Source organism: Odontesthes bonariensis, chromosome 9 (assembly GCF_027942865.1).
Source record: "Odontesthes bonariensis isolate fOdoBon6 chromosome 9, fOdoBon6.hap1, whole genome shotgun sequence".
Classification (NCBI taxonomy): domain Eukaryota; kingdom Metazoa; phylum Chordata; class Actinopteri; order Atheriniformes; family Atherinopsidae; genus Odontesthes; species Odontesthes bonariensis.
In genome coordinates this window covers 307368-335340 of record NC_134514.1, presented here as the reverse complement: position 1 = coordinate 335340, position 27973 = coordinate 307368, and the positions used below count along the sequence as shown (strand labels likewise).

The window sequence follows — 27973 nt, the reverse complement described above, 5'->3', positions numbered from 1 at the left end:
CATTAGGTCTGTTTCATCATTAGGTCTGTTTCATTAGGTCTGTTTTCATCATTAGGGTCTGTTTCATCATTAGGTCTGTTTCCCTTAGGTCTGTTTCATCATTAGGTCTGTTTCATTAGGTCTGTTTCATTAGGTCTGTTTCATCATTAGGTCTGTTTCATTAGGTCTGTTTCATCATTAGGTCTGTTTCATCATTAGGTCTGTTTCATCATTAGGTCTGTTTCATCATTAGGTCTGTTTCATCATTAGGTCTGTTTCATTAGGTCTGTTTCATCATTAGGTCTGTTTCATCATTAGGTCTGTTTCATTAGGTCTGTTTCATCATTAGGTCTGTTTCATTAGGTCTGTTCATTAGGTCTGTTTCATCATTAGGTCTGTTTCATTAGGTCTGTTCTCATTAGGTCTGTTTCATTAGGTCTGTTTCATCATTAGGTCTGTTTCATTAGTCTGTTTCATTAGGTCTGTTTCTCATTAGGTCTGTTTCATCATTAGGTCTGTTCTTCATTAGGTCTGTTTCAATAGGTCTGTTCATCATTAGGTCTGTTTCATCATTAGGTCTTGTTTCTCATTAGGTCTGTTTCATCATTAGGTCTGTTTCATCATTAGGTCTGTTTCATCATTAGGTCTGTTTCATCATAGGTCTGTTTCATCATTAGGTCTGTTTCATCATTAGGTCTGTTTCATCATTAGGTCTGTTTCATCATTAGGTCTGTTTCATCATTAGGTCTGTTTCATCATTAGGTCTGTTTCATTAGGTCTGTTTCATCATTAGGTCTGTTTCATTAGGTCTGTTTCATTTCATAGGTCTGTTTCATCATTAGGTCTGTTTCATCATTAGGTCTGTTTCATCATTAGGTCTGTTTCATTAGTCTGTTTCATCATTAGGTCTGTTTCATCATTAGGTCTGTTTCATTAGTCTGTTTCATCTTAGGTCTGTTTCATTAGTCTGTTTCATTAGGTCTGTTTCATCATTAGGTCTGTTTCATCATTAGGTCTGTTTCATCATTAGGTCTGTTTCATTAGGTCTGTTTCATCATTAGGTCTGTTTCATCATTAGGTCTGTTTCATCATTAGGTCTGTTTCATCATTAGGTCTGTTTCATCATTAGGTCTGTTTCATTAGGTCTGTTTCATCATTAGGTCTGTTTCATCATTAGGTCTGTTTCATTAGGTCTGTTTCATTAGGTCTGTTTCATTAGGTCTGTTTCATTAGGTCTGTTTCATCATTAGGTCTGTTTCATTAGGTCTGTTTCATCATTAGGTCTGTTTCATTAGGTCTGTTTCATCATTAGTCTGTTTCATCATTAGGTCTGTTCATCATTAGGTCTGTTTCATCATTAGGTCTGTTTCATCATTAGGTCTGTTTCATCATTAGGTCTGTTTCATCTTAGGTCTGTTTCATTAGGTCTGTTTCATCATTAGGTCTGTTTCATCATTAGGTCTGTTTCATCATTAGGTCTGTTTCATCATTAGGTCTGTTTCATCATTAGGTCTGTTTCATCATTAGGTCTGTTTCAATTAGGTCTGTTTCATTAGGTCTGTTCATCATTAGGTCTGTTTCATCATTAGGTCTGTTTCATCATTAGGTCTGTTTCATTAGGTCTGTTTCATCATTAGGTCTGTTTCATTAGGTCTGTTTCATCATTAGGTCTGTTTTCATTAGGTCTGTTCATCATTAGGTCTGTTTCATTAGGTCTGTTTCATTAGGTCTGTTTCATCATTAGGTCTGTTTCATCATTAGGTCTGTTTCATTAGTCTGTTTCATCATTAGGTCTGTTTCATCATTAGGTCTGTTTCATTAGGTTCTGTTTCATTTAGGTCTGTTTCATCATTAGGTCTGTTTCATCATTAGGTCTGTTTCATCATTAGGTCTGTTTCATTAGGTCTGTTTCATCATTAGGTCTGTTTCATCATTAGGTCTGTTTCATCATTAGGTCTGTTTCATCATTAGGTCTGTTTTCATTAGGTCTGTTTCATCATTAGGTCTGTTTCATTAGGTCTGTTTCATTAGTCTGTTCATTAGGTCTGTTTCATCATTAGGTCTGTTTCATTAGGTCTGTTTCATTAGGTCTGTTTCATCATTAGGTCTGTTTCATCATTAGGTCTGTTTCATTAGGTCTGTTTCATCATTAGGTCTGTTTCATCATTAGGTCTGTTTCATTAGGTCTGTTTCATTAGGTCTGTTTCATCATTAGGTCTGTTTCATTAGGTCTGTTTCATCATTAGGTCTGTTTCATCATTAGGTCTGTTTCATCATTAGGTCTGTTTCATTTGGTCTGTTCATCATTAGGTCTGTTTCATCATTAGGTCTGTTCATCATTAGGTCTGTTTCATTAGGTCTGTTTCATTAGGTCTGTTTCATCATTAGGTCTGTTTCAAGGTCTGTTTCATTAGGTCTGTTTCATTAGGTCTGTTTCATCATTAGGTCTGTTTCATCATTAGGTCTGTTTCATTAGGTCTGTTTCATTAGGTCTGTTTCATCATTAGGTCTGTTTCATCATTAGGTCTGTTTCATCATAGGTCTGTTTCATCATTAGGTCTGTTTCATTAGGTCTGTTTCATCATTAGGTCTGTTTCATCATTAGGTCTGTTTCATCATTAGGTCTGTTTCATTAGGTCTGTTCATCATTAGGTCTGTTTCATCATTAGGTCTGTTTCATCATTAGGTCTGTTTCATTAGGTCTGTTTCATCATTAGGTCTGTTTCATCTTAGGTCTGTTTTCATTAGGTCTGTTCATCATTAGGTCTGTTTCATTAGGTCTGTTTCATCATTAGGGTCTGTTTCATTAGGTCTGTTTCATCATTAGGTCTGTTTCTTCATTAGGTCTGTTTCATTAGGTCTGTTTCATCATTAGGTCTGTTTCATCATTAGGTCTGTTTCATCATTAGGTCTGTTTCATCATTAGGTCTGTTTCATCATTAGGTCTGTTTCATCATTAGGTCTGTTTCATCATTAGGTCTGTTTCATCATTAGGTCTGTTTCATTAGGTCTGTTTCATTAGGGTCTGTTTCATCATTAGGTCTGTTTCATCATTAGGTCTGTTTTTCATTAGGTCTGTTTCATTAGGTCTGTTCATTAGGTCTGTTTCATTAGGTCTGTTCATCATTAGGTCTGTTTCATCATTAGGTCTGTTTCATTAGGTCTGTTTCATCATTAGGTCTGTTTCATCATTAGGTCTGTTTCATTAGGTCTGTTTCATCATTAGGTCTGTTTCATTAGGTCTGTTTCATCATTAGGTCTGTTTCATTAGGTCTGTTTCATTAGGTCTGTTTCATCATTAGGTCTGTTTCATCATTAGGTCTGTTTCATCATTAGGTCTGTTTCATCATTAGGTCTGTTTCATCATTAGGTCTGTTTCATCATTAGGTCTGTTTCATCATTAGGTCTGTTTCATCATAGGTCTGTTTCATTAGGTCTGTTTCATCATTAGGTCTGTTTCATCATTAGGTCTGTTTCATCATTAGGTCTGTTTCATCATTAGGTCTGTTCTAGTCTGTCATTAGGTCTGTTTCATCATTAGGTCTGTTTCATCATTAGGTCTGTTTTCATTAGGTCTGTTCATCTAGGTCTGTTTCTCATTAGGTCTGTTTCATTAGGTCTGTTTCATCATTAGGTCTGTTTCAATAGGTCTGTTTCATCATTAGGTCTGTTTCATTAGTCTGTTTCATTAGGTCTGTTTCATTAGGTCTGTTCATCATTAGGTCTGTTTCATTAGGTCTGTTTCATTAGGTCTGTTTCATCATTAGGTCTGTTTCATCATTAGGTCTGTTTCATTAGGTCTGTTTCTCATTAGGTCTGTTTCATCATTAGGTCTGTTATCATTAGGTCTGTTTCATTAGGTCTGTTTCATCATTAGGTCTGTTCATCATTAGGTCTGTTCATCATTAGGTCTGTTTCATCATTAGGTCTGTTTCATTAGGTCTGTTTCATCATTAGGTCTGTTTCATCATTAGGTCTGTTTCATCATTAGGTCTGTTTCATCATTAGGTCTGTTTCATCATTAGGTCTGTTTCATTAGGTCTGTTTCATCATTAGGTCTGTTCATCATTAGGTCTGTTTCATCATTAGGTCTGTTCATCATTAGGTCTGTTTCATCATTAGGTCTGTTTCATCATTAGGTCTGTTCATCATTAGGTCTGTTTCATCATAGGTCTGTTTCATTAGGTCTGTTTCATCATTAGGTCTGTTTCATTAGGTCTGTTTCATTAGGTCTGTTTCATTAGGTCTGTTTCATCATTAGGTCTGTTTCATCATTAGGTCTGTTTCATCATTAGGTCTGTTTCATCATTAGGTCTGTTTCATCATTAGGTCTGTTTCATTAGGTCTGTTTCATTAGGTCTGTTTCATCATTAGGTCTGTTTCATTAGGTCTGTTTCATTAGGTCTGTTTCATTAGGTCTGTTTCATCATTAGGTCTGTTTCATTAGGTCTGTTTCATTAGGTCTGTTTCATTAGGTCTGTTTCATCATTAGGTCTGTTTCATCATTAGGTCTGTTTCATTAGGTCGTTCATTAGGTCTGTTTCATTAGGTCTGTTTCATCATTAGGTCTGTTTCATTAGGTCTGTTTCATTAGGTCTGTTTCATCATTAGGTCTGTTTCATTAGGTTTCATTAGGTCTGTTTCATCATTAGGTCTGTTTCATTAGGTCTGTTTCATCATTAGGTCTGTTTCATTAGGTCTGTTTCATCATTAGGTCTGTTTCATTAGGTCTGTTTCATCATTAGGTCTGTTTCATCATTAGGTCTGTTTCATTAGGTCTGTTTCATCATTAGGTCTGTTTCATTAGGTCTGTTTCATCATTAGGTCTGTTTCATCATTAGGTCTGTTTCATCATTAGGTCTGTTTCATCATTAGGTCTGTTTCATCATTAGGTCTGTTTCATCTTAGGTCTGTTTCATCATTAGGTCTGTTTCATCATTAGGTCTGTTTCATCATTAGGTCTGTTTCATTAGGTCTGTTTCATTAGGTCTGTTTCATTAGGTCTGTTTCATTAGGTCTGTTTCATTAGGTCTGTTTCATTAGGTCTGTTTCATTAGGTCTGTTCATTAGGTCTGTTTCATTAGGTCTGTTTCATTAGGTCTGTTTCATCATTAGGTCTGTTCATCATTAGGTCTGTTTCATCATTAGGTCTGTTTCATCATTAGGTCTGTTTCATCATTAGGTCTGTTTCATTAGGTCTGTTTCATCATTAGGTCTGTTTCATCATTAGGTCTGTTTCATCATTAGGTCTGTTTCTTCATTAGGTCTGTTTCATTAGGTCTGTTTCATCATTAGGTCTGTTTCATCATTAGGTCTGTTCATCATTAGGTCTGTTTCATCATTAGGTCTGTTTCATCATTAGGTCTGTTTCATTAGGTCTGTTTCATCATTAGGTCTGTTTCATCATTAGGTCTGTTTCATCATTAGGTCTGTTCATCATTAGGTCTGTTTCATCATTAGGTCTGTTTCATCATTAGGTCTGTTTCATCATTAGGTCTGTTTCATCATTAGGTCTGTTTCATTAGGTCTGTTTCATCATTAGGTCTGTTTCATTAGGTCTGTTTCATTAGTCTTTTCATAGGTCTGTTTCATCATTAGGTCTGTTTCATCATTAGGTCTGTTTCATCATTAGGTCTGTTTCATCATTAGGTCTGTTTCATCATTAGGTCTGTTTCATTAGGTCTGTTCATTAGGTCTGTTTCATCATTAGGTCTGTTTCATTAGGTCTGTTTCATTAGGTCTGTTTCATTAGGTCTGTTTCATCATTAGGTCTGTTTCATTAGGTCTGTTTCATTAGTCTGTTTCATTAGGTCTGTTTCATCATTAGGTCTGTTTCATCATTAGGTCTGTTTCATTAGGTCTGTTTCATTAGGTCTGTTTCATTAGGTCTGTTTCATCATTAGGTCTGTTTCATTAGGTCTGTTTCATTAGGTCTGTTTCATCATTAGGTCTGTTTCATTAGGTCTGTTTCATTAGGTCTGTTTCATCATTAGGGTCTGTTTCATTAGGTCTGTTTCATCATTAGGTCTGTTTCATTAGGTCTGTTTCATCATTAGGTCTGTTTCATTAGGTCTGTTTCATCATTAGGTCTGTTTCATCATTAGGTCTGTTTCATTAGGTCTGTTTCATCATTAGGTCTGTTGTTCATCATTAGGTCTGTTTCATCATTAGGTCTGTTTCATCATTAGGTCTGTTTCATCATTAGGTCTGTTTCATCATTATGTCTGTTTCATCATTAGGTCTGTTTCATCATAGGTCTGTTTCATCATTAGGTCTGTTTCATTAGGTCTGTTTCATTAGGTCTGTTTCATTAGTCTGTTTCATTAGGTCTGTTTCATCATTAGGTCTGTTTCATCATTAGGTCTGTTTCATCATTAGGTCTGTTTCATCATTAGGTCTGTTTCATTAGGTCTGTTTCATTAGGTCTGTTTCATCATTAGGTCTGTTTCATCATTAGGTCTGTTTCATCATTAGGTCTGTTTCATTAGGTCTGTTTCATCATTAGGTCTGTTTCATTAGGTCTGTTTCATCATTAGGTCTGTTTCATCATTAGGTCTGTTTCATCATTAGGTCTGTTTCATCATTAGGTCTGTTTCATCATTAGGTCTGTTTCATCATTAGGTCTGTTTCATCATTAGGTCTGTTTCATTAGGTCTGTTTCATTAGGTCTGTTTCATCATTAGGTCTGTTTCATCATTAGGTCTGTTTCATCATTAGGTCTGTTTCATCATTAGGTCTGTTTCATTAGGTCTGTTTCATCATTAGGTCTGTTTCATTAGGTCTGTTTCATTAGGTCTGTTTCATTAGGTCTGTTTCATTAGGTCTGTTTCATTAGGTCTGTTTCTCATTAGGTCTGTTTCATCATTAGGTCTGTTTCATCATTAGGTCTGTTTCATCATTAGGTCTGTTTCATCATTAGGTCTGTTTCATCATTAGGTCTTTTTCATTAGGTCTGTTCATCATTAGGTCTGTTTCATTAGGTCTGTTTAATCATTAGGTCTGTTTCATCATTAGGTCTGTTTCATTAGGTCTGTTTCATCATTAGGTCTGTTTCATCATTAGGTCTGTTTCATCATTAGGTCTGTTTCATTAGGTCTGTTTCATCATTAGGTCTGTTTCATCATTAGGTCTGTTTCATCATTAGGTCTGTTTCATCATTAGGTCTGTTTCATCATTAGGTCTGTTTCATTAGGTCTGTTTCATTAGGTCTGTTTCATTAGGTCTGTCTTTCATTAGGTCTGTTTCATCATTAGGTCTGTTTCATCATTAGGTCTGTTTCATCATTAGGTCTGTTTCATTAGGTCTGTTTCATTAGGTCTGTTTCATCATTAGGTCTGTTTCATTAGGTCTGTTTTCATCATTAGGTCTGTTTCATCATTAGGTCTGTTTCATCATTAGGTCTGTTTCATTAGGTCTGTTTCATCATTAGGTCTGTTTCATTAGGTCTGTTTCATCATTAGGTCTGTTTCATTAGGTCTGTTTCATCATTAGGTCTGTTTCATCATTAGGTCTGTTTCATCATTAGGTCTGTTTCATCATTAGGTCTGTTTCATCATTAGGTCTGTTTCTTCATTAGGTCTGTTTCATCATTAGGTCTGTTTCATCATTAGGTCTGTTTCATCATTAGGTCTGTTTCATTAGGTCTGTTTCATCATTAGGTCTGTTTCATTAGGTCTGTTTCATTAGGTCTGTTTCATCATTAGGTCTGTTTCATTAGGTCTGTTTCATTAGGTCTGTTTCATCATTAGGTCTGTTTCATCATTAGGTCTGTTTCATCATTAGGTCTGTTTCATCATTAGGTCTGTTTCATCATTAGGTCTGTTTCATCATTAGGTCTGTTTCATCATTAGGTCTGTTTCATCATTAGGTCTGTTTCATCATTAGGTCTGTTTCATCATTAGGTCTGTTTCATCATTAGGTCTGTTTCATCATTAGGTCTGTTTCATCATTAGGTCTGTTTCATCATTAGGTCTGTTTCATCATTAGGTCTGTTTCATCATTAGGTCTGTTTCATCATTAGGTCTGTTTCATTAGGTCTGTTTCATCATTAGGTCTGTTTCATTAGGTCTGTTTCATCATTAGGTCTGTTTCATCATTAGGTCTGTTTCATCATTAGGTCTGTTTCATTAGGTCTGTTTCATCATTAGGTCTGTTTCATTAGGTCTGTTTCATCATTAGGTCTGTTTCATTAGGTCTGTTTCATCATTAGGTCTGTTTCATTAGGTCTGTTTCATCATTAGGTCTGTTTCATTAGGTCTGTTTCATCATTAGGTCTGTTTCATCATTAGGTCTGTTTCATCATTAGGTCTGTTTCATCATTAGGTCTGTTTCATTAGGTCTGTTTCATCATTAGGTCTGTTTCATCATTAGGTCTGTTTCATCATTAGGTCTGTTTCATCATTAGGTCTGTTTCATCATTAGGTCTGTTTCATCTAGGTCTGTTTCATCATTAGGTCTGTTTCATCATTAGGTCTGTTTCATCATTAGGTCTGTTTCATTAGGTCTGTTTCATCATTAGGTCTGTTTCATCATTAGGTCTGTTTCATCATTAGGTCTGTTTCATTAGGTCTGTTTCATCATTAGGTCTGTTTCATCATTAGGTCTGTTTCATCATTAGGTCTGTTTCATCATTAGGTCTGTTTCATCATTAGGTCTGTTTCATTAGGTCTGTTTCATTAGGTCTGTTTCATTAGGTCTGTTTCATTAGGTCTGTTTCATTAGGTCTGTTTCATTAGGTCTGTTTCATTAGGTCTGTTTCATTAGGTCTGTTTCATTAGGTCTGTTTCATCATTAGGTCTGTTTCATCATTAGGTCTGTTTCATCATTAGGTCTGTTTCATCATTAGGTCTGTTTCATTAGGTCTGTTTCATTAGGTCTGTTTCATCATTAGGTCTGTTTCATCATTAGGTCTGTTTCATCATTAGGTCTGTTTCATCATTAGGTCTGTTTCATCATTAGGTCTGTTTCATTAGGTCTGTTTCATTAGGTCTGTTTCATTAGGTCTGTTTCATTAGGTCTGTTTCATTAGGTCTGTTTCATTAGGTCTGTTTCATCATTAGGTCTGTTTCATCATTAGGTCTGTTTCATCATTAGGTCTGTTTCATTAGGTCTGTTTCATTAGGTCTGTTTCATCATTAGGTCTGTTTCATCATTAGGTCTGTTTCATCATTAGGTCTGTTTCATCATTAGGTCTGTTTCATCATTAGGTCTGTTTCATCATTAGGTCTGTTTCATCATTAGGTCTGTTTCATTAGGTCTGTTTCATCATTAGGTCTGTTTCATCATTAGGTCTGTTTCATCATTAGGTCTGTTTCATTAGGTCTGTTTCATCATTAGGTCTGTTTCATCATTAGGTCTGTTTCATCATTAGGTCTGTTTCATCATTAGGTCTGTTTCATCATTAGGTCTGTTTCATTAGGTCTGTTTCATATAGGTCTGTTTCATTAGGTCTGTTTCATTAGGTCTGTTTCATTAGGTCTGTTTCATTAGGTCTGTTTCATTAGGTCTGTTTCATTAGGTCTGTTTCATTAGGTCTGTTTCATCATTAGGTCTGTTTCATCATTAGGTCTGTTTCATCATTAGGTCTGTTTCATCATTAGGTCTGTTTCATTAGGTCTGTTTCATTAGGTCTGTTTCATCATTAGGTCTGTTTCATCATTAGGTCTGTTTCATCATTAGGTCTGTTTCATCATTAGGTCTGTTTCATTAGGTCTGTTTCATTAGGTCTGTTTCATCATTAGGTCTGTTTCATCATTAGGTCTGTTTCATCATTAGGTCTGTTTCATTAGGTCTGTTTCATTAGGTCTGTTTCATCATTAGGTCTGTTTCATCATTAGGTCTGTTTCATCATTAGGTCTGTTTCATCATTAGGTCTGTTTCATCATTAGGTCTGTTTCATCATTAGGTCTGTTTCATCATTAGGTCTGTTTCATTAGGTCTGTTTCATCATTAGGTCTGTTTCATCATTAGGTCTGTTTCATTAGGTCTGTTTCATCATTAGGTCTGTTTCATCATTAGGTCTGTTTCATCATTAGGTCTGTTTCATCATTAGGTCTGTTTCATCATTAGGTCTGTTTCATCATTAGGTCTGTTTCATCATTAGGTCTGTTTCATCATTAGGTCTGTTTCATCATTAGGTCTGTTTCATCATTAGGTCTGTTTCATTAGGTCTGTTTCATCATTAGGTCTGTTTCATCATTAGGTCTGTTTCATTAGGTCTGTTTCATTAGGTCTGTTTCATCATTAGGTCTGTTTCATTAGGTCTGTTTCATCATTAGGTCTGTTTCATCATTAGGTCTGTTTCATCATTAGGTCTGTTTCATCATTAGGTCTGTTTCATCATTAGGTCTGTTTCATCATTAGGTCTGTTTCATCATTAGGTCTGTTTCATCATTAGGTCTGTTTCATCATTAGGTCTGTTTCATCATTAGGTCTGTTTCATTAGGTCTGTTTCATCATTAGGTCTGTTTCATCATTAGGTCTGTTTCATCATTAGGTCTGTTTCATCATTAGGTCTGTTTCATCATTAGGTCTGTTTCATCATTAGGTCTGTTTCATTAGGTCTGTTTCATCATTAGGTCTGTTTCATTAGGTCTGTTTCATCATTAGGTCTGTTTCATCATTAGGTCTGTTTCATCATTAGGTCTGTTTCATCATTAGGTCTGTTTCATTAGGTCTGTTTCATCATTAGGTCTGTTTCATTAGGTCTGTTTCATCATTAGGTCTGTTTCATCATTAGGTCTGTTTCATCATTAGGTCTGTTTCATCATTAGGTCTGTTTCATCATTAGGTCTGTTTCATTAGGTCTGTTTCATTAGGTCTGTTTCATCATTAGGTCTGTTTCATTAGGTCTGTTTCATCATTAGGTCTGTTTCATTAGGTCTGTTTCATCATTAGGTCTGTTTCATCATTAGGTCTGTTTCATCATTAGGTCTGTTTCATTAGGTCTGTTTCATCATTAGGTCTGTTTCATCATTAGGTCTGTTTCATCATTAGGTCTGTTTCATCATTAGGTCTGTTTCATCATTAGGTCTGTTTCATCATTAGGTCTGTTTCATTAGGTCTGTTTCATCATTAGGTCTGTTTCATCATTAGGTCTGTTTCATTAGGTCTGTTTCATCATTAGGTCTGTTTCATCATTAGGTCTGTTTCATTAGGTCTGTTTCATCATTAGGTCTGTTTCATCATTAGGTCTGTTTCATTAGGTCTGTTTCATCATTAGGTCTGTTTCATTAGGTCTGTTTCATCATTAGGTCTGTTTCATTAGGTCTGTTTCATTAGGTCTGTTTCATCATTAGGTCTGTTTCATCATTAGGTCTGTTTCATCATTAGGTCTGTTTCATCATTAGGTCTGTTTCATCATTAGGTCTGTTTCATCATTAGGTCTTTTTCATCATTAGGTCTGTTTCATTAGGTCTGTTTCATCATTAGGTCTGTTTCATTAGGTCTGTTTCATCATTAGGTCTGTTTCATCATTAGGTCTGTTTCATCATTAGGTCTGTTTCATCATTAGGTCTGTTTCATTAGGTCTGTTTCATCATTAGGTCTGTTTCATCATTAGGTCTGTTTCATTAGGTCTGTTTCATCATTAGGTCTGTTTCATTAGGTCTGTTTCATTAGGTCTGTTTCATCATTAGGTCTGTTTCATCATTAGGTCTGTTTCATTAGGTCTGTTTCATCATTAGGTCTGTTTCATCATTAGGTCTGTTTCATCATTAGGTCTGTTTCATTAGGTCTGTTTCATCATTAGGTCTGTTTCATTAGGTCTGTTTCATCATTAGGTCTGTTTCATCATTAGGTCTGTTTCATCATTAGGTCTGTTTCATTAGGTCTGTTTCATCATTAGGTCTGTTTCATCATTAGGTCTGTTTCATTAGGTCTGTTTCATCATTAGGTCTGTTTCATCATTAGGTCTGTTTCATCATTAGGTCTGTTTCATCATTAGGTCTGTTTCATTAGGTCTGTTTCATCATTAGGTCTGTTTCATCATTAGGTCTGTTTCATCATTAGGTCTGTTTCATCATTAGGTCTGTTTCATTAGGTCTGTTTCATCATTAGGTCTGTTTCATTAGGTCTGTTTCATCATTAGGTCTGTTTCATCATTAGGTCTGTTTCATCATTAGGTCTGTTTCATCATTAGGTCTGTTTCATCATTAGGTCTGTTTCATCATTAGGTCTGTTTCATTAGGTCTGTTTCATCATTAGGTCTGTTTCATCATTAGGTCTGTTTCATCATTAGGTCTGTTTCATCATTAGGTCTGTTTCATCATTAGGTCTGTTTCATCATTAGGTCTGTTTCATCATTAGGTCTGTTTCATTAGGTCTGTTTCATCATTAGGTCTGTTTCATCATTAGGTCTGTTTCATCATTAGGTCTGTTTCATTAGGTCTGTTTCATCATTAGGTCTGTTTCATCATTAGGTCTGTTTCATCATTAGGTCTGTTTCATCATTAGGTCTGTTTCATCATTAGGTCTGTTTCATCATTAGGTCTGTTTCATTAGGTCTGTTTCATCATTAGGTCTGTTTCATCATTAGGTCTGTTTCATCATTAGGTCTGTTTCATCATTAGGTCTGTTTCATTAGGTCTGTTTCATCATTAGGTCTGTTTCATCATTAGGTCTGTTTCATTAGGTCTGTTTCATTAGGTCTGTTTCATCATTAGGTCTGTTTCATCATTAGGTCTGTTTCATTAGGTCTGTTTCATCATTAGGTCTGTTTCATCATTAGGTCTGTTTCATCATTAGGTCTGTTTCATCATTAGGTCTGTTTCATTAGGTCTGTTTCATTAGGTCTGTTTCATTAGGTCTGTTTCATTAGGTCTGTTTCATCATTAGGTCTGTTTCATTAGGTCTGTTTCATCATTAGGTCTGTTTCATCATTAGGTCTGTTTCATCATTAGGTCTGTTTCATCATTAGGTCTGTTTCATCATTAGGTCTGTTTCATTAGGTCTGTTTCATCATTAGGTCTGTTTCATCATTAGGTCTGTTTCATCATTAGGTCTGTTTCATCATTAGGTCTGTTTCATTAGGTCTGTTTCATTAGGTCTGTTTCATCATTAGGTCTGTTTCATCATTAGGTCTGTTTCATCATTAGGTCTGTTTCATCATTAGGTCTGTTTCATTAGGTCTGTTTCATCATTAGGTCTGTTTCATCATTAGGTCTGTTTCATCATTAGGTCTGTTTCATCATTAGGTCTGTTTCATTAGGTCTGTTTCATCATTAGGTCTGTTTCATCATTAGGTCTGTTTCATCATTAGGTCTGTTTCATTAGGTCTGTTTCATCATTAGGTCTGTTTCATCATTAGGTCTGTTTCATCATTAGGTCTGTTTCATCATTAGGTCTGTTTCATTAGGTCTGTTTCATTAGGTCTGTTTCATTAGGTCTGTTTCATTAGGTCTGTTTCATCATTAGGTCTGTTTCATTAGGTCTGTTTCATCATTAGGTCTGTTTCATCATTAGGTCTGTTTCATCATTAGGTCTGTTTCATCATTAGGTCTGTTTCATCATTAGGTCTGTTTCATCATTAGGTCTGTTTCATTAGGTCTGTTTCATTAGGTCTGTTTCATTAGGTCTGTTTCATCATTAGGTCTGTTTCATCATTAGGTCTGTTTCATTAGGTCTGTTTCATTAGGTCTGTTTCATTAGGTCTGTTTCATCATTAGGTCTGTTTCATCATTAGGTCTGTTTCATCATTAGGTCTGTTTCATTAGGTCTGTTTCATCATTAGGTCTGTTTCATTAGGTCTGTTTCATCATTAGGTCTGTTTCATTAGGTCTGTTTCATCATTAGGTCTGTTTCATCATTAGGTCTGTTTCATCATTAGGTCTGTTTCATCATTAGGTCTGTTTCATCATTAGGTCTGTTTCATCATTAGGTCTGTTTCATCATTAGGTCTGTTTCATCATTAGGTCTGTTTCATCATTAGGTCTGTTTCATCATTAGGTCTGTTTCATCATTAGGTCTGTTTCATTAGGTCTGTTTCATCATTAGGTCTGTTTCATCATTAGGTCTGTTTCATCAGGTCTGTTTCATCATTAGGTCTGTTTCATCATTAGGTCTGTTTCATCATTAGGTCTGTTTCATCAGGTCTGTTTCATCATCAGGTCTGTTTCATCATTAGGTCTGTTTCATCATTAGGTCTGTTTCATCATTAGGTCTGTTTCATCATTAGGTCTGTTTCATCATTAGGTCTGTTTCATCATTAGGTCTGTTTCATCATTAGGTCTGTTTCATCATTAGGTCTGTTTCATCATTAGGTCTGTTTCATCATTAGGTCTGTTTCATCATTAGGTCTGTTTCATTAGGTCTGTTTCATCATTAGGTCTGTTTCATTAGGTCTGTTTCATCATTAGGTCTGTTTCATCATTATGTCTGTTTCATTAGGTCTGTTTCATTAGGTCTGTTTCATCATTAGGTCTGTTTCATCATTATGTCTGTTTCATTAGGTCTGTTTCATCATTAGGTCTGTTTCATCATTAGGTCTGTTTCATTAGGTCTGTTTCATCATTAGGTCTGTTTCATTAGGTCTGTTTCATTAGGTCTGTTTCATCATTAGGTCTGTTTCATCATTAGGTCTGTTTCATCATTAGGTCTGTTTCATCATTAGGTCTGTTTCATCATTAGGTCTGTTTCATCATTAGGTCTGTTTCATTAGGTCTGTTTCATCATTAGGTCTGTTTCATCATTAGGTCTGTTTCATCATTAGGTCTGTTTCATCATTAGGTCTGTTTCATTAGGTCTGTTTCATTAGGTCTGTTTCATCATTAGGTCTGTTTCATCATTAGGTCTGTTTCATCATTAGGTCTGTTTCATCATTAGGTCTGTTTCATCATTAGGTCTGTTTCATCATTAGGTCTGTTTCATCATTAGGTCTGTTTCATTAGGTCTGTTTCATCATTAGGTCTGTTTCATCATTAGGTCTGTTTCATTAGGTCTGTTTCATCATTAGGTCTGTTTCATTAGGTCTGTTTCATTAGGTCTGTTTCATCATTAGGTCTGTTTCATTAGGTCTGTTTCATCATTAGGTCTGTTTCATCATTAGGTCTGTTTCATTAGGTCTGTTTCATCATTAGGTCTGTTTCATCATTAGGTCTGTTTCATTAGGTCTGTTTCATCATTAGGTCTGTTTCATCATTAGGTCTGTTTCATCATTAGGTCTGTTTCATTAGGTCTGTTTCATCATTAGGTCTGTTTCATCATTAGGTCTGTTTCATTAGGTCTGTTTCATCATTAGGTCTGTTTCATCATTAGGTCTGTTTCATTAGGTCTGTTTCATTAGGTCTGTTTCATTAGGTCTGTTTCATTAGGTCTGTTTCATCATTAGGTCTGTTTCATCATTAGGTCTGTTTCATCATTAGGTCTGTTTCATCATTAGGTCTGTTTCATCATTAGGTCTGTTTCATTAGGTCTGTTTCATCATTAGGTCTGTTTCATTAGGTCTGTTTCATCATTAGGTCTGTTTCATTAGGTCTGTTTCATTAGGTCTGTTTCATTAGGTCTGTTTCATCATTAGGTCTGTTTCATTAGGTCTGTTTCATCATTAGGTCTGTTTCATTAGGTCTGTTTCATCATTAGGTCTGTTTCATTAGGTCTGTTTCATCATTAGGTCTGTTTCATTAGGTCTGTTTCATCATTAGGTCTGTTTCATTAGGTCTGTTTCATCATTAGGTCTGTTTCATTAGGTCTGTTTCATTAGGTCTGTTTCATCATTAGGTCTGTTTCATCATTAGGTCTGTTTCATCATTAGGTCTGTTTCATCATTAGGTCTGTTTCATCATTAGGTCTGTTTCATCATTAGGTCTGTTTCATTAGGTCTGTTTCATCATTAGGTCTGTTTCATTAGGTCTGTTTCATCATTAGGTCTGTTTCATCATTAGGTCTGTTTCATCATTAGGTCTGTTTCATCATTAGGTCTGTTTCATCATTAGGTCTGTTTCATCATTAGGTCTGTTTCATCATTAGGTCTGTTTCATCATTAGGTCTGTTTCATCATTAGGTCTGTTTCATCATTAGGTCTGTTTCATCATTAGGTCTGTTTCATCATTAGGTCTGTTTCATCATTAGGTCTGTTTCATCATTAGGTCTGTTTCATCATTAGGTCTGTTTCATCATTAGGTCTGTTTCATTAGGTCTGTTTCATCATTAGGTCTGTTTCATCATTAGGTCTGTTTCATTAGGTCTGTTTCATTAGGTCTGTTTCATCATTAGGTCTGTTTCATCATTAGGTCTGTTTCATTAGGTCTGTTTCATTAGGTCTGTTTCATCATTAGGTCTGTTTCATTAGGTCTGTTTCATCATTAGGTCTGTTTCATTAGGTCTGTTTCATTAGGTCTGTTTCATCATTAGGTCTGTTTCATTAGGTCTGTTTCATCATTAGGTCTGTTTCATTAGGTCTGTTTCATTAGGTCTGTTTCATCATTAGGTCTGTTTCATCATTAGGTCTGTTTCATTAGGTCTGTTTCATCATTAGGTCTGTTTCATCATTAGGTCTGTTTCATCATTAGGTCTGTTTCATCATTAGGTCTGTTTCATTAGGTCTGTTTCATCATTAGGTCTGTTTCATTAGGTCTGTTTCATCATTAGGTCTGTTTCATTAGGTCTGTTTCATCATTAGGTCTGTTTCATCATTAGGTCTGTTTCATCATTAGGTCTGTTTCATCATTAGGTCTGTTTCATCATTAGGTCTGTTTCATCATTAGGTCTGTTTCATCATTAGGTCTGTTTCATCATTAGGTCTGTTTCATCATTAGGTCTGTTTCATCATTAGGTCTGTTTCATCATTAGGTCTGTTTCATCATTAGGTCTGTTTCATTAGGTCTGTTTCATTAGGTCTGTTTCATCATTAGGTCTGTTTCATCATTAGGTCTGTTTCATTAGGTCTGTTTCATTAGGTCTGTTTCATCATTAGGTCTGTTTCATCATTAGGTCTGTTTCATCATTAGGTCTGTTTCATCATTAGGTCTGTTTCATCATTAGGTCTGTTTCATCATTAGGTCTGTTTCATCATTAGGTCTGTTTCATCATTAGGTCTGTTTCATCATTAGGTCTGTTTCATTAGGTCTGTTTCATTAGGTCTGTTTCATCATTAGGTCTGTTTCATCATTAGGTCTGTTTCATCATTAGGTCTGTTTCATCATTAGGTCTGTTTCATTAGGTCTGTTTCATTAGGTCTGTTTCATCATTAGGTCTGTTTCATCAGGTCTGTTTCATTAGGTCTGTTTCATCATTAGGTCTGTTTCATCATTAGGTCTGTTTCATCATTAGGTCTGTTTCATCATTAGGTCTGTTTCATCATTAGGTCTGTTTCATTAGGTCTGTTTCATCAGGTCTGTTTCATTAGGTCTGTTTCATCATTAGGTCTGTTTCATTAGGTCTGTTTCATCATTAGGTCTGTTTCATCATTAGGTCTGTTTCATCAGGTCTGTTTCATTAGGTCTGTTTCATCATTAGGTCTGTTTCATCATTAGGTCTGTTTCATCAGGTCTGTTTCATCATTAGGTCTGTTTCATTAGGTCTGTTTCATCATTAGGTCTGTTTCATCATTAGGTCTGTTTCATCAGGTCTGTTTCATTAGGTCTGTTTCATCATTAGGTCTGTTTCATCATTAGGTCTGTTTCATTAGGTCTGTTTCATCATTAGGTCTGTTTCATCATTAGGTCTGTTTCATCATTAGGTCTGTTTCATCATCAGGTCTGTTTCATCATTAGGTCTGTTTCATCAGGTCTGTTTCATTAGGTCTGTTTCATCATTAGGTCTGTTTCATCATTAGGTCTGTTTCATCAGGTCTGTTTCATTAGGTCTGTTTCATCATTAGGTCTGTTTCATCATTAGGTCTGTTTCATTAGGTCTGTTTCATCATTAGGTCTGTTTCATCAGGTCTGTTTCATTAGGTCTGTTTCATCATCAGGTCTGTTTCATCATTAGGTCTGTTTCATCATTAGGTCTGTTTCATCAGGTCTGTTTCATTAGGTCTGTTTCATCATTAGGTCTGTTTCATCATTAGGTCTGTTTCATCATTAGGTCTGTTTCATCATTAGGTCTGTTTCATCATTAGGTCTGTTTCATCATTAGGTCTGTTTCATCATTAGGTCTGTTTCATTAGGTCTGTTTCATTAGGTCTGTTTCATCATTAGGTCTGTTTCATTAGGTCTGTTTCATCATTAGGTCTGTTTCATTAGGTCTGTTTCATCATTAGGTCTGTTTCATCATTAGGTCTGTTTCATCATTAGGTCTGTTTCATCATTAGGTCTGTTTCATTAGGTCTGTTTCATTAGGTCTGTTTCATTAGGTCTGTTTCATCATTAGGTCTGTTTCATCATTAGGTCTGTTTCATCATTAGGTCTGTTTCATCATTAGGTCTGTTTCATTAGGTCTGTTTCATCATTAGGTCTGTTTCATCATTAGGTCTGTTTCATTAGGTCTGTTTCATTAGGTCTGTTTCATCATTAGGTCTGTTTCATCATTAGGTCTGTTTCATCATTAGGTCTGTTTCATCATTAGGTCTGTTTCATCATTAGGTCTGTTTCATCATTAGGTCTGTTTCATCAGATTCCATTCTATTCGATACGATACGATATGATATGATCCGATTCAATTCAATTCATTTTTATTTATATAGCCCCAAATACAACAAATGTCATCTCAAGGCACTTAGATAGTAAATCCAATTCAAGCCGCCGCGGCAGCACTGTAACACCATTCAAAGGATATCTGTTGGAACAGGGAAACACGAGTTAATGACCACAATAATATCACATATACATAAAGAGAGTAACGTGAGGTAGGGTGTGACAGATGAGGCCCCCCAGCAGTCTAGGCCTATAGCAGCTTAACTATGGGATGTTTCAGGATTACCTGAGCCATCCCTATTCAAGGCAAACACAAGAAACTTGTGCTAACGAAAAAATAAATAAATAAATAAAGGACCAGACTCAGTGAGTAATTCCCTATACTCCCTATATAGATCTGCTCCTCACACCACAACAATCATCTTTTTACAGCCACAAGCTACCTCAGCCTCTCACCAACTGCACACCAGTCACAGCGGGGTGGGGATTCAAACCCTGGTTCGGGTAGGGGGAGAAATAAAAGAGGTAAGATAAGCAGGAATGGGATTCAAACCCTGGTTCGGGTAGGGGGAGAAATAAAAGAGGTAAGATAGGCGGGAATGGGATTCAAACCCTGGTTCGGGTAGGGGGTAATGAAAGTATAGAGGGTGCCAGAGGTGGAGGCAGAACAAGACACACTAGCAGATACACTATCAGATTCAACAGACCTAACTATAAGCTTTATAAAAAAGGAAAGTTTTAAGCCTGGTCTTAAAAGTGGAAAGGGTGTCTGCTTCCCGGACATTTACTGGCAGCTTATTCCACAGAGAGGGGCCTGATAACTGAAGGCTCTGCCTCCCATTCTACTTTTAGAAACTCTGGGAACCTCAAGTAAACCTGCAGTTTGGGAACGAAGTGCTCTGTTAGGAAAATATCTTACAATGAGATCTTTAAGATATGATGGAGCTCGGTCATTAAGAGCTTTATATGTGAGGAGAAGAATCTTAAATTCTATTCTGAATTTAACAGGGAGCCAATGAAGAGAAGCTAAAACTGGAGAAATATGATCTCTCCTGTTAGTTCTCATCAAAACTCTGGCTGCAGCATTTTGGATCAACTGAAGGCTTTTCAGAGAATATGTGGGACAGCCCAATAATAAAGAATTACAGTAGTCCAATCCTTAAGTAACAAATGCATGGACTAGTTTTTCTGCATCACTCTGAGACAAGATGTTCCTGATTTTAACAATATTACGAAGATGAAAGAAGGCAGTCCTAGAAATCTGTTTTATATGCGAGTCAAATGATAAGTTCTGGTCAAAAATAACTCCAAGGCTCCTCACTGTAGAACTAGAAGCCAAGGAAATACCATCTAGAGTAACTATATACCTAGACAGTTTCTCCCTGAAACGCTCAGGTCCAAAGATAACGACTTCAGTTTTGTCTGAATTTAGCAGCAGACAGTTCTGAGTCATCCAGGTCTTTATGTCTTTAAGACATGCTTGTAGTCTGACCAACCTATTGGGTTCATCTGGTTTTATAGATAAGTACAGCTGAGTATCATCAGCATAGCAATGGAAATTTATGCCATGCTGTCTAATAATGTTACCTAATGGAAGCATGTATAAAGTGAAAAGAATCGGTCCAAGCACAGAACCCTGGGGAACTCCATGACTTACTCTGGTGTGTGAGGAAGATTCTTCATTTACAAGAACAAACTGAAATCTATCAGATAAATATGACTTAAACCAGCCTAATGCAGTTCCTTTTATCCCAATAACATTTTCAAGATACTTTGATCGACCGTATCAAATGCAGCACTGAGATCCAACAGGACAAGCACAGACACAAGTCTGCTATCAGAGGCTAAGAGGAGATCATTGGTAACTTTCAGCAGTGCAGTTTCTGTGCTATGATGCACTCTGAATCCTGACTGAAACTCTTCAAACAGATTATTTCTGTGTAAGTGATCACAAAGCTGAGCTGCAACTATTTTTTCAAGAACTTTAGACATAAAAGGGAGATTGGATATAGATTCCATTGTATTCGATACGATTCCATTCCATTCGATACGATATGATACGATTCCATTCTATACGATACGATTCCATTCCATTCTATTCCATTCGATACGATTCGATACGATTCCATTCTATTCTATTCCATTCGATACAATTCCATTCCATTCGATACGATACGATTCCATTCGATACAATACGATTCCATTCCATTCGATACAATACCATTCCATTCCATTCCATTCCATTCCATTCGATACGATACTATTCCATTCCATTCGATACAATTCGATACGATTCCATTCCATTCGATACGATTCCATTCCATTCCATACAATCCGATACGATTCCATTCCATTCGATACAATTCCATTCCGTTCCATTCGATGCGATTCGATACGATTCGATACGATTCGATACGATTTTATTCCATTCGATACAATACGATTCCATTCCATTTGATACGATACGATTCCATTCCATTTGATACGATACGATTCCATTCCATTCGATACGATACGATTCCATTCCATTCGATACAATATGATTCCATTAGATACAATTCGATAGGATACGATTCCATTCCATTCGATACGATACGATACAATACGATTCCATTCGATACGATAAGATATGATTCCATTCTATTCGATACGATACGATTCCATTCCATTCGATACAATACGATTCCATTCTATTCGATACGATACGATTCCATTCCATTCGATACGATACGATTCCATTCCATTCGATACAATATGATTCCATTAGATACAATTCGATAGGATACGATTCCATTCGATACGATACGATACAATACGATTCCATTCGATACGATAAGATACGATTCCATTCTATTCGATACGATACGATTCCATTCCATTCGATACAATACGATTCCATTCTATTCGATACGATACGATTCCATTCCATTCGATACAATACGATTCCATTCCATTCGATACAATACGATTCCATTCCATTCTATTCCATTCGATACGATTCCATTCCATTCGATACGATACTATTCCATTCCATTCGATATAATACGATTCCATTCCATTCGATACAATTCGATACGATTCCATTCCATTCGATACGATTCCATTCCGTTCCATTCTATTCCATTCGATACGATTCGATACGATTCGATACGATTCGATACGATTCGATACGATTTTATTCCATTCGATACAATACGATTCCATTCCATTTGATACAATACGATTCCATTCCATTCAATACGATACGATTCCATTCCATTCGATACAATATGATTCCATTAGATACAATTCGATAGGATACGATTCCATTCCATTCGATACGATACAATACGATTCCATTCCATACGATAAGATACGATTCCATTCTATACGATACGATTCCATTCCATTCGATACGATTCCATTCGATACGATACGATACGATTCCATTCCATTCGATACGATAAGATACGATTCCATTCTATTCGATACGATACGATTCCATTCCATTCGATACGATAAGATACGATTCCATTCTATTCGATACGATAAGATACGATTCCATTCTATTCGATACGATACGATTCCATTCCATTCGATACGATTCCATTCCATTCGATACGATAAGATACGATTCCATTCTATTCGATACGATAAGATACGATTCCATTCCATTCGATACGATAAGATACGATTCCATTCTATTCGATACGATACAATACGATTCCATTCCATACGATACGATAAGATACGATTCCATTCTATTCGATACGATGCGATTCCATTCCATTCGATACAATACGATTCCATTCCATACGATACGATAAGATACGATTCCATTCTATTCGATACGATGCGATTCCATTCCATTCGATACAATTCCATTCCATTCTATTCCATTCGATACGATTCCATTTGATACGATACGATTCCATTCGATACGAGCCCTACTTCAGGGGCAGGTCCATCAGGTCCGGTTCATCCGTCCTCGGTACAGATGTCAGGGTGTCAGTTTCTGGATGTTCAGCTCAGCCATTAGGTGGCGCTGCTGGGTGTCAGTTTCTGGATGTTCAGCTCAGCCAGCAGGGGGCGCTGCTGCTGCTGCTGCTGCTGACGTCTGTGTTTCTGTCTCAGGGTGAAGCAGGAGGTGCTGAAGGAGGTGCAGGGGATGCTGGTCTCCTACAAGGTGGTGCTGAGGATGATGGCGTCCGGGTGAGTGTTACCCGCTCGGCATGCTGGGAGCTCAGGGTGTTTGTTTTCCTGTCTGTGTGACCTGGTGTGTTTTCTCTCTTCCTGCTGCCCTTCCTCCTCAGGATGGTGGGATCCAGGTACGTTCAATCTCTGTTTCAGGGTTTTTGATTTCAGTGTTTTCCAGGTTGAGTTTGGAAAAAGGAAAAGTTTGTGTTTCCAAACTGTGGAACACGCTGAAATGAACGGATGGAACGAGCCGAGGGTCGTCGCAGCCTTCAGAGAGGAGGGTGAAACATCTGGTGAAACATCTGGTTCATCAACCATCTCCAGCTCTGACATTTCAGCTGCTGCAGCCGTGTTTTAACCTGTTCTGGGTTAGGGTCAGAGTTAGGGTCAGGGTTAGGGTCAGGGTTAACCCTGTGTGGGGTTTATTTCAGACGTGTTCACACCACAGATAAAAACATGGGGACAACATAACGGCCGGCGGGAGGTAAAGGAGTCCAAACTGCATCAGAATCGTTCTCCTGTCAGCTCAAAGAGAGGAGACCAACAGCTTAGAGTGGTGGTGAACATCCAGAGGTTTGATCTGTCAGAAACCAGCACAGATGTGTGTGCGTGCTAACGTGTGCGTGTGCTAACGTGCGTGTGCTAACGTGCGGGTGCTAACGTGTGTGTGTGCTAACTTGTGTGTGTGCTAACGTGTGTGTGTGCTAACATGTGTGTGCCAACATGTGTGTGCTAACGTCTGCGTGCTAACATGTGTGTGCTAACGTGTGTGTGTGCTAACATATGTGTGCTAACATTTGTGTGCTAACATCTGCGTGCTAACATGTGTGTGCTAACGAGTGTGTGTGCTAACGTGTGTGTGTGCTAACGTGTGCCAACGTGTGCTAACGTATGTGTGCTAATCTGTGGGTGCTAACGGATATGTGCTAACATGTGTGTGCTAACGTGTGCTAACCATGATATGTGTGTAATAACGTGTGCTAACATGTGTGTGCTAACATGTGCGTGCTAACGTGTGCTAACCATGATCTGTGTGTGCTAACGTGTGTGTGTTAACATGTGTGTGTGCTAACGTTTGTGTGCTAACGTGTGTGTGTTAACGTGTGTGTGCTAACCATGATGTGTGTGTGTGCTAACGTGTGCTAACCATGATGTGTGTCTGTGTGCTAACGTGTGCTAACCATGATGTTTGTGTGCTAACCATGATGTGTGTGTGTTTCAGTGAGGTGTCTATGGAGGTTCCCTTCAAACTGATGCACCCTAAACCAGGCGCAGGTAACCACCTTCAGATGTTTCTGATCATGTCCGACTGTTACTGTTATACCTGCTTACTTTGTGGTTATATACTTGCTTACTTTGTGGTTATATACTTGCTTACTGTGTGGTTATATACCTGCTTACTTTGTGGTTATATACCTGCTTATTGTGTGGTTATATCCCTGCTTACTGTGTGGTTATATACCTGCTTACTGTGTGGTTATATACCTGCTTACTTTGTGGTTATATACCTGCTAACTTTGTGGTTATATACCTGCTTACTGTGTGGTTATATACCTGCTTATTGTGTGGTTATATCCCTGCTTACTGTGGTTATATACCTGCTTACTGTGTGGTTATATACCTGCTTACTTTGTGGTTATAAACCTGCTTACTGTGTGGTTATATACCTGGTTACTGTGTGGTTATATACCTGCTTACTTTGTGGTTATATACTTGCTTACTGTGTGGTTATATACCTGCTTACTGTGTGGTTATATACCTGCTTACTTTGTGGTTATATACCTGCTTACTTTGTGGTTATATACCTGCTTATTGTGTGGTTATATCCCTGCTTACTGTGGTTATATACCTGCTTACTGTGTGGTTATATACCTGCTTACTGTGTGGTTATATACCTGCTTACTTTGTGGTTATATACCTGCTTACTGTGTGGTTATATACCTGGTTACTGTGTGGTTATATACCTGGTTACCTTGTGGTTATATACTTGCTTACTTTGTGGTTATATACTTGCTCACTGTGTGGTTATATACCTGGTTACTTTGTGGTTATATACCTGCTTATTGTGTGGTTATATCCCTGCTTACTGTGGTTATATACCTGCTTACTGTGTGGTTATATACCTGCTTACTGTGTGGTTATATACCTGCTTACTTTGTGGTTATATACCTGCTTACTGTGTGGTTATATATCTGGTTACCTTGTGGTTATATACCTGCTTACTTTGTGGTTATATACTTGCTTACTGTGTGGTTATATACCTGCTTACTGTGTGGTTATATACCTGCTTACTTTGTGGTTATATACCTGCTTATTGTGTGGTTATATCCCTGCTTACTGTGGTTATATACCTGCTTACTGTGTGGTTATATACCTGCTTACTGTGTGATTATATACCTGCTTACGTTGTGGTTATATACCTGCTTACTGTGTGGTTATATACCTGGTTACTGTGTGGTTATATACCTGCTTACCTTGTGGTTATATATCTGCTTACTGTGTGGTTATATACCTGCTTACTGTGTGGTTATATACCTGGTTACTGTGTGGTTATATACCTGCTTACTGTGTGGTTATATACCTGCTTACTGTGTGGTTATATACCTGCTTACTGTGTGGTTATATACCTGGTTACTGTGTGGTTATATACCTGGTTACTGTGTGGTTATATACCTGGTTACTGTGTGGTTATATACCTGCTTACTTTGTGGTTATATACCTGCTTACTGTGTGGTTATATACCTGGTTACTGTGTGGTTATATACCTGGTTACCTTGTGGTTATATACCTGCTTACTGTGTGGTTATATACCTGCTTACTGTGTGGTTATATACCTGCTTACTGTGTGGTTATATACCTGGTTACCTTGTGGTTATATACCTGCTTACTGTGTGGTTATATACCTGGTTACTGTGTGGTTATATACCTGGTTACTGTATGGTTATATACCTGGTTACTGTGTGGTTATATACCTGGTTACTGTGTAGTTATATACCTGCTTACTGTGTGGTTATATACCTGCTTACTGTGTGGTTATATACCTGGTTACTGTGTGGTTATATACCTGGTTACTGTGTGGTTATATACCTGCTTACTGTGTGGTTATATACCTGCTTACTTTGTGGTTATATACCTGCTTACTGTGTGGTTATATACCTGGTTACTGTGTGGTTATATACCTGGTTACCTTGTGGTTATATACCTACTTACTGTGTGGTTATATACCTGGTTACCTTGTGGTTATATACCTGCTTACTGTGTGGTTATATACCTGGTTACTGTGTGGTTATATACCTGGTTACCTTGTGGTTATATACCTGCTTACTGTGTGGTTATATACCTGGTTACTGTGTGGTTATATACCTGCTTACTGTGTGGTTATATACCTGGTTACCTTGTGGTTATATACCTGCTTACTGTGTGGTTATATACCTGCTTACTGTGTGGTTATATACCTGGTTACTGTATGGTTATATACCTGGTTACTGTGTGGTTATATACCTGGTTACTGTGTAGTTATATACCTGCTTACTGTGTGGTTATATACCTGCTTACTGTGTGGTTATATACCTGCTTACTGTGTGGTTATATACCTGGTTACTGTGTGGTTATATACCTGGTTACTGTGTGGTTATATACCTGGTTACTGTGTGGTTATATACCTGGTTACTGTGTGGTTATATACCTGCTTACTGTGTGGTTATATACCTGCTTACTTTGTGGTTATATACCTGCTTACTGTGTGGTTATATACCTGGTTACTGTGTGGTTATATAGCTGGTTACCTTGTGGTTATATACCTACTTACTGTGTGGTTATATACCTGGTTACCTTGTGGTTATATACCTGGTTACTGTGTGGTTATATACCTGGTTACCTTGTGGTTATATACTTGCTTACTTTGTGGTTATATACTTGCTCACTGTGTGGTTATATACCTGCTTACTTTGTGGTTATATACCTGCTTATTGTGTGGTTATATCCCTGCTTACTGTGTGGTTATATACCTGCTTACTGTGTGGTTATATACCTGCTTACTGTGTGGTTATATACCTGCTTACTTTGTGGTTATATACCTGCTTACTGTGTGGTTATATATCTGGTTACTGTGTGGTTATATACCTGGTTACCTTGTGGTTATATACCTGCTTACTGTGTGGTTATATACCTGGTTACTGTGTGGTTATATACCTGCTTACTGTGTGGTTATATACCTGGTTACCTTGTGGTTATATACCTGCTTACTGTGTGGTTATATACCTGCTTACTGTGTGGTTATATACCTGCTTACTGTGTGGTTATATACCTGGTTACTGTGTGGTTATATACCTGGTTACTGTGTGGTTATATACCTGGTTACTGTGTGGTTATATACCTGGTTACTGTGTGGTTATATACCTGCTTACTGTGTGGTTATATACCTGCTTACTTTGTGGTTATATACCTGCTTACTGTGTGGTTATATACCTGGTTACTGTGTGGTTATATAGCTGGTTACCTTGTGGTTATATACCTACTTACTGTGTGGTTATATACCTGGTTACCTTGTGGTTATATACCTGGTTACTGTGTGGTTATATACCTGGTTACCTTGTGGTTATATACTTGCTTACTTTGTGGTTATATACTTGCTCACTGTGTGGTTATATACCTGCTTACTTTGTGGTTATATACCTGCTTATTGTGTGGTTATATCCCTGCTTACTGTGTGGTTATATACCTGCTTACTGTGTGGTTATATACCTGCTTACTGTGTGGTTATATACCTGCTTACTTTGTGGTTATATACCTGCTTACTGTGTGGTTATATATCTGGTTACTGTGTGGTTATATACCTGCTTACTTTGTGGTTATATACTTGCTTACTGTGTGGTTATATACCTGCTTACTGTGTGGTTATATACCTGCTTACTTTGTGGTTATATACCTGCTTATTGTGTGGTTATATCCCTGCTTACTGTGGTTATATACCTGCTTACTGTGTGGTTATATACCTGCTTACTGTGTGGTTATATACCTGCTTACGTTGTGGTTATATACCTGCTTACTGTGTGGTTATATACCTGGTTACTGTGTGGTTATATACCTGGTTACCTTGTGGTTATATATCGGCTTACTCTGTGGTTATATACCTGCTTACTGTGTGGTTATATACCTGGTTACTGTGTGGTTATATACCTGGTTACTGTGTGGTTATATACCTGCTTACTGTGTGGTTATATACCTGCTTACTGTGTGGTTATATACCT

The 27973-nt window shown here is 37.1% G+C and overlaps 1 protein-coding gene across 3 annotated transcripts in view; it reads left to right on the top strand.

The window, feature by feature from the left end:
• LOC142387925 (S-arrestin-like) overlaps positions 1–27973 on the top strand; it is a 74338-nt gene that overhangs the window by 32959 nt on the left and 13406 nt on the right. The window contains exons 1-4 of one of the 3 annotated variants that reach the window (XR_012770276.1): positions 22651–22739; positions 22841–22855; positions 23156–23297; positions 23947–23999. Coding sequence is in view for 1 of the 3 variants with exons in the window: in XM_075472673.1 (XP_075328788.1) it covers positions 22662–22739; positions 22841–22855; positions 23947–23999 (146 nt within the window). In the remaining 2 variants the exon portion in view is untranslated. The other 2 variants (XM_075472673.1, XR_012770275.1) reach the window with 2 other exon arrangements.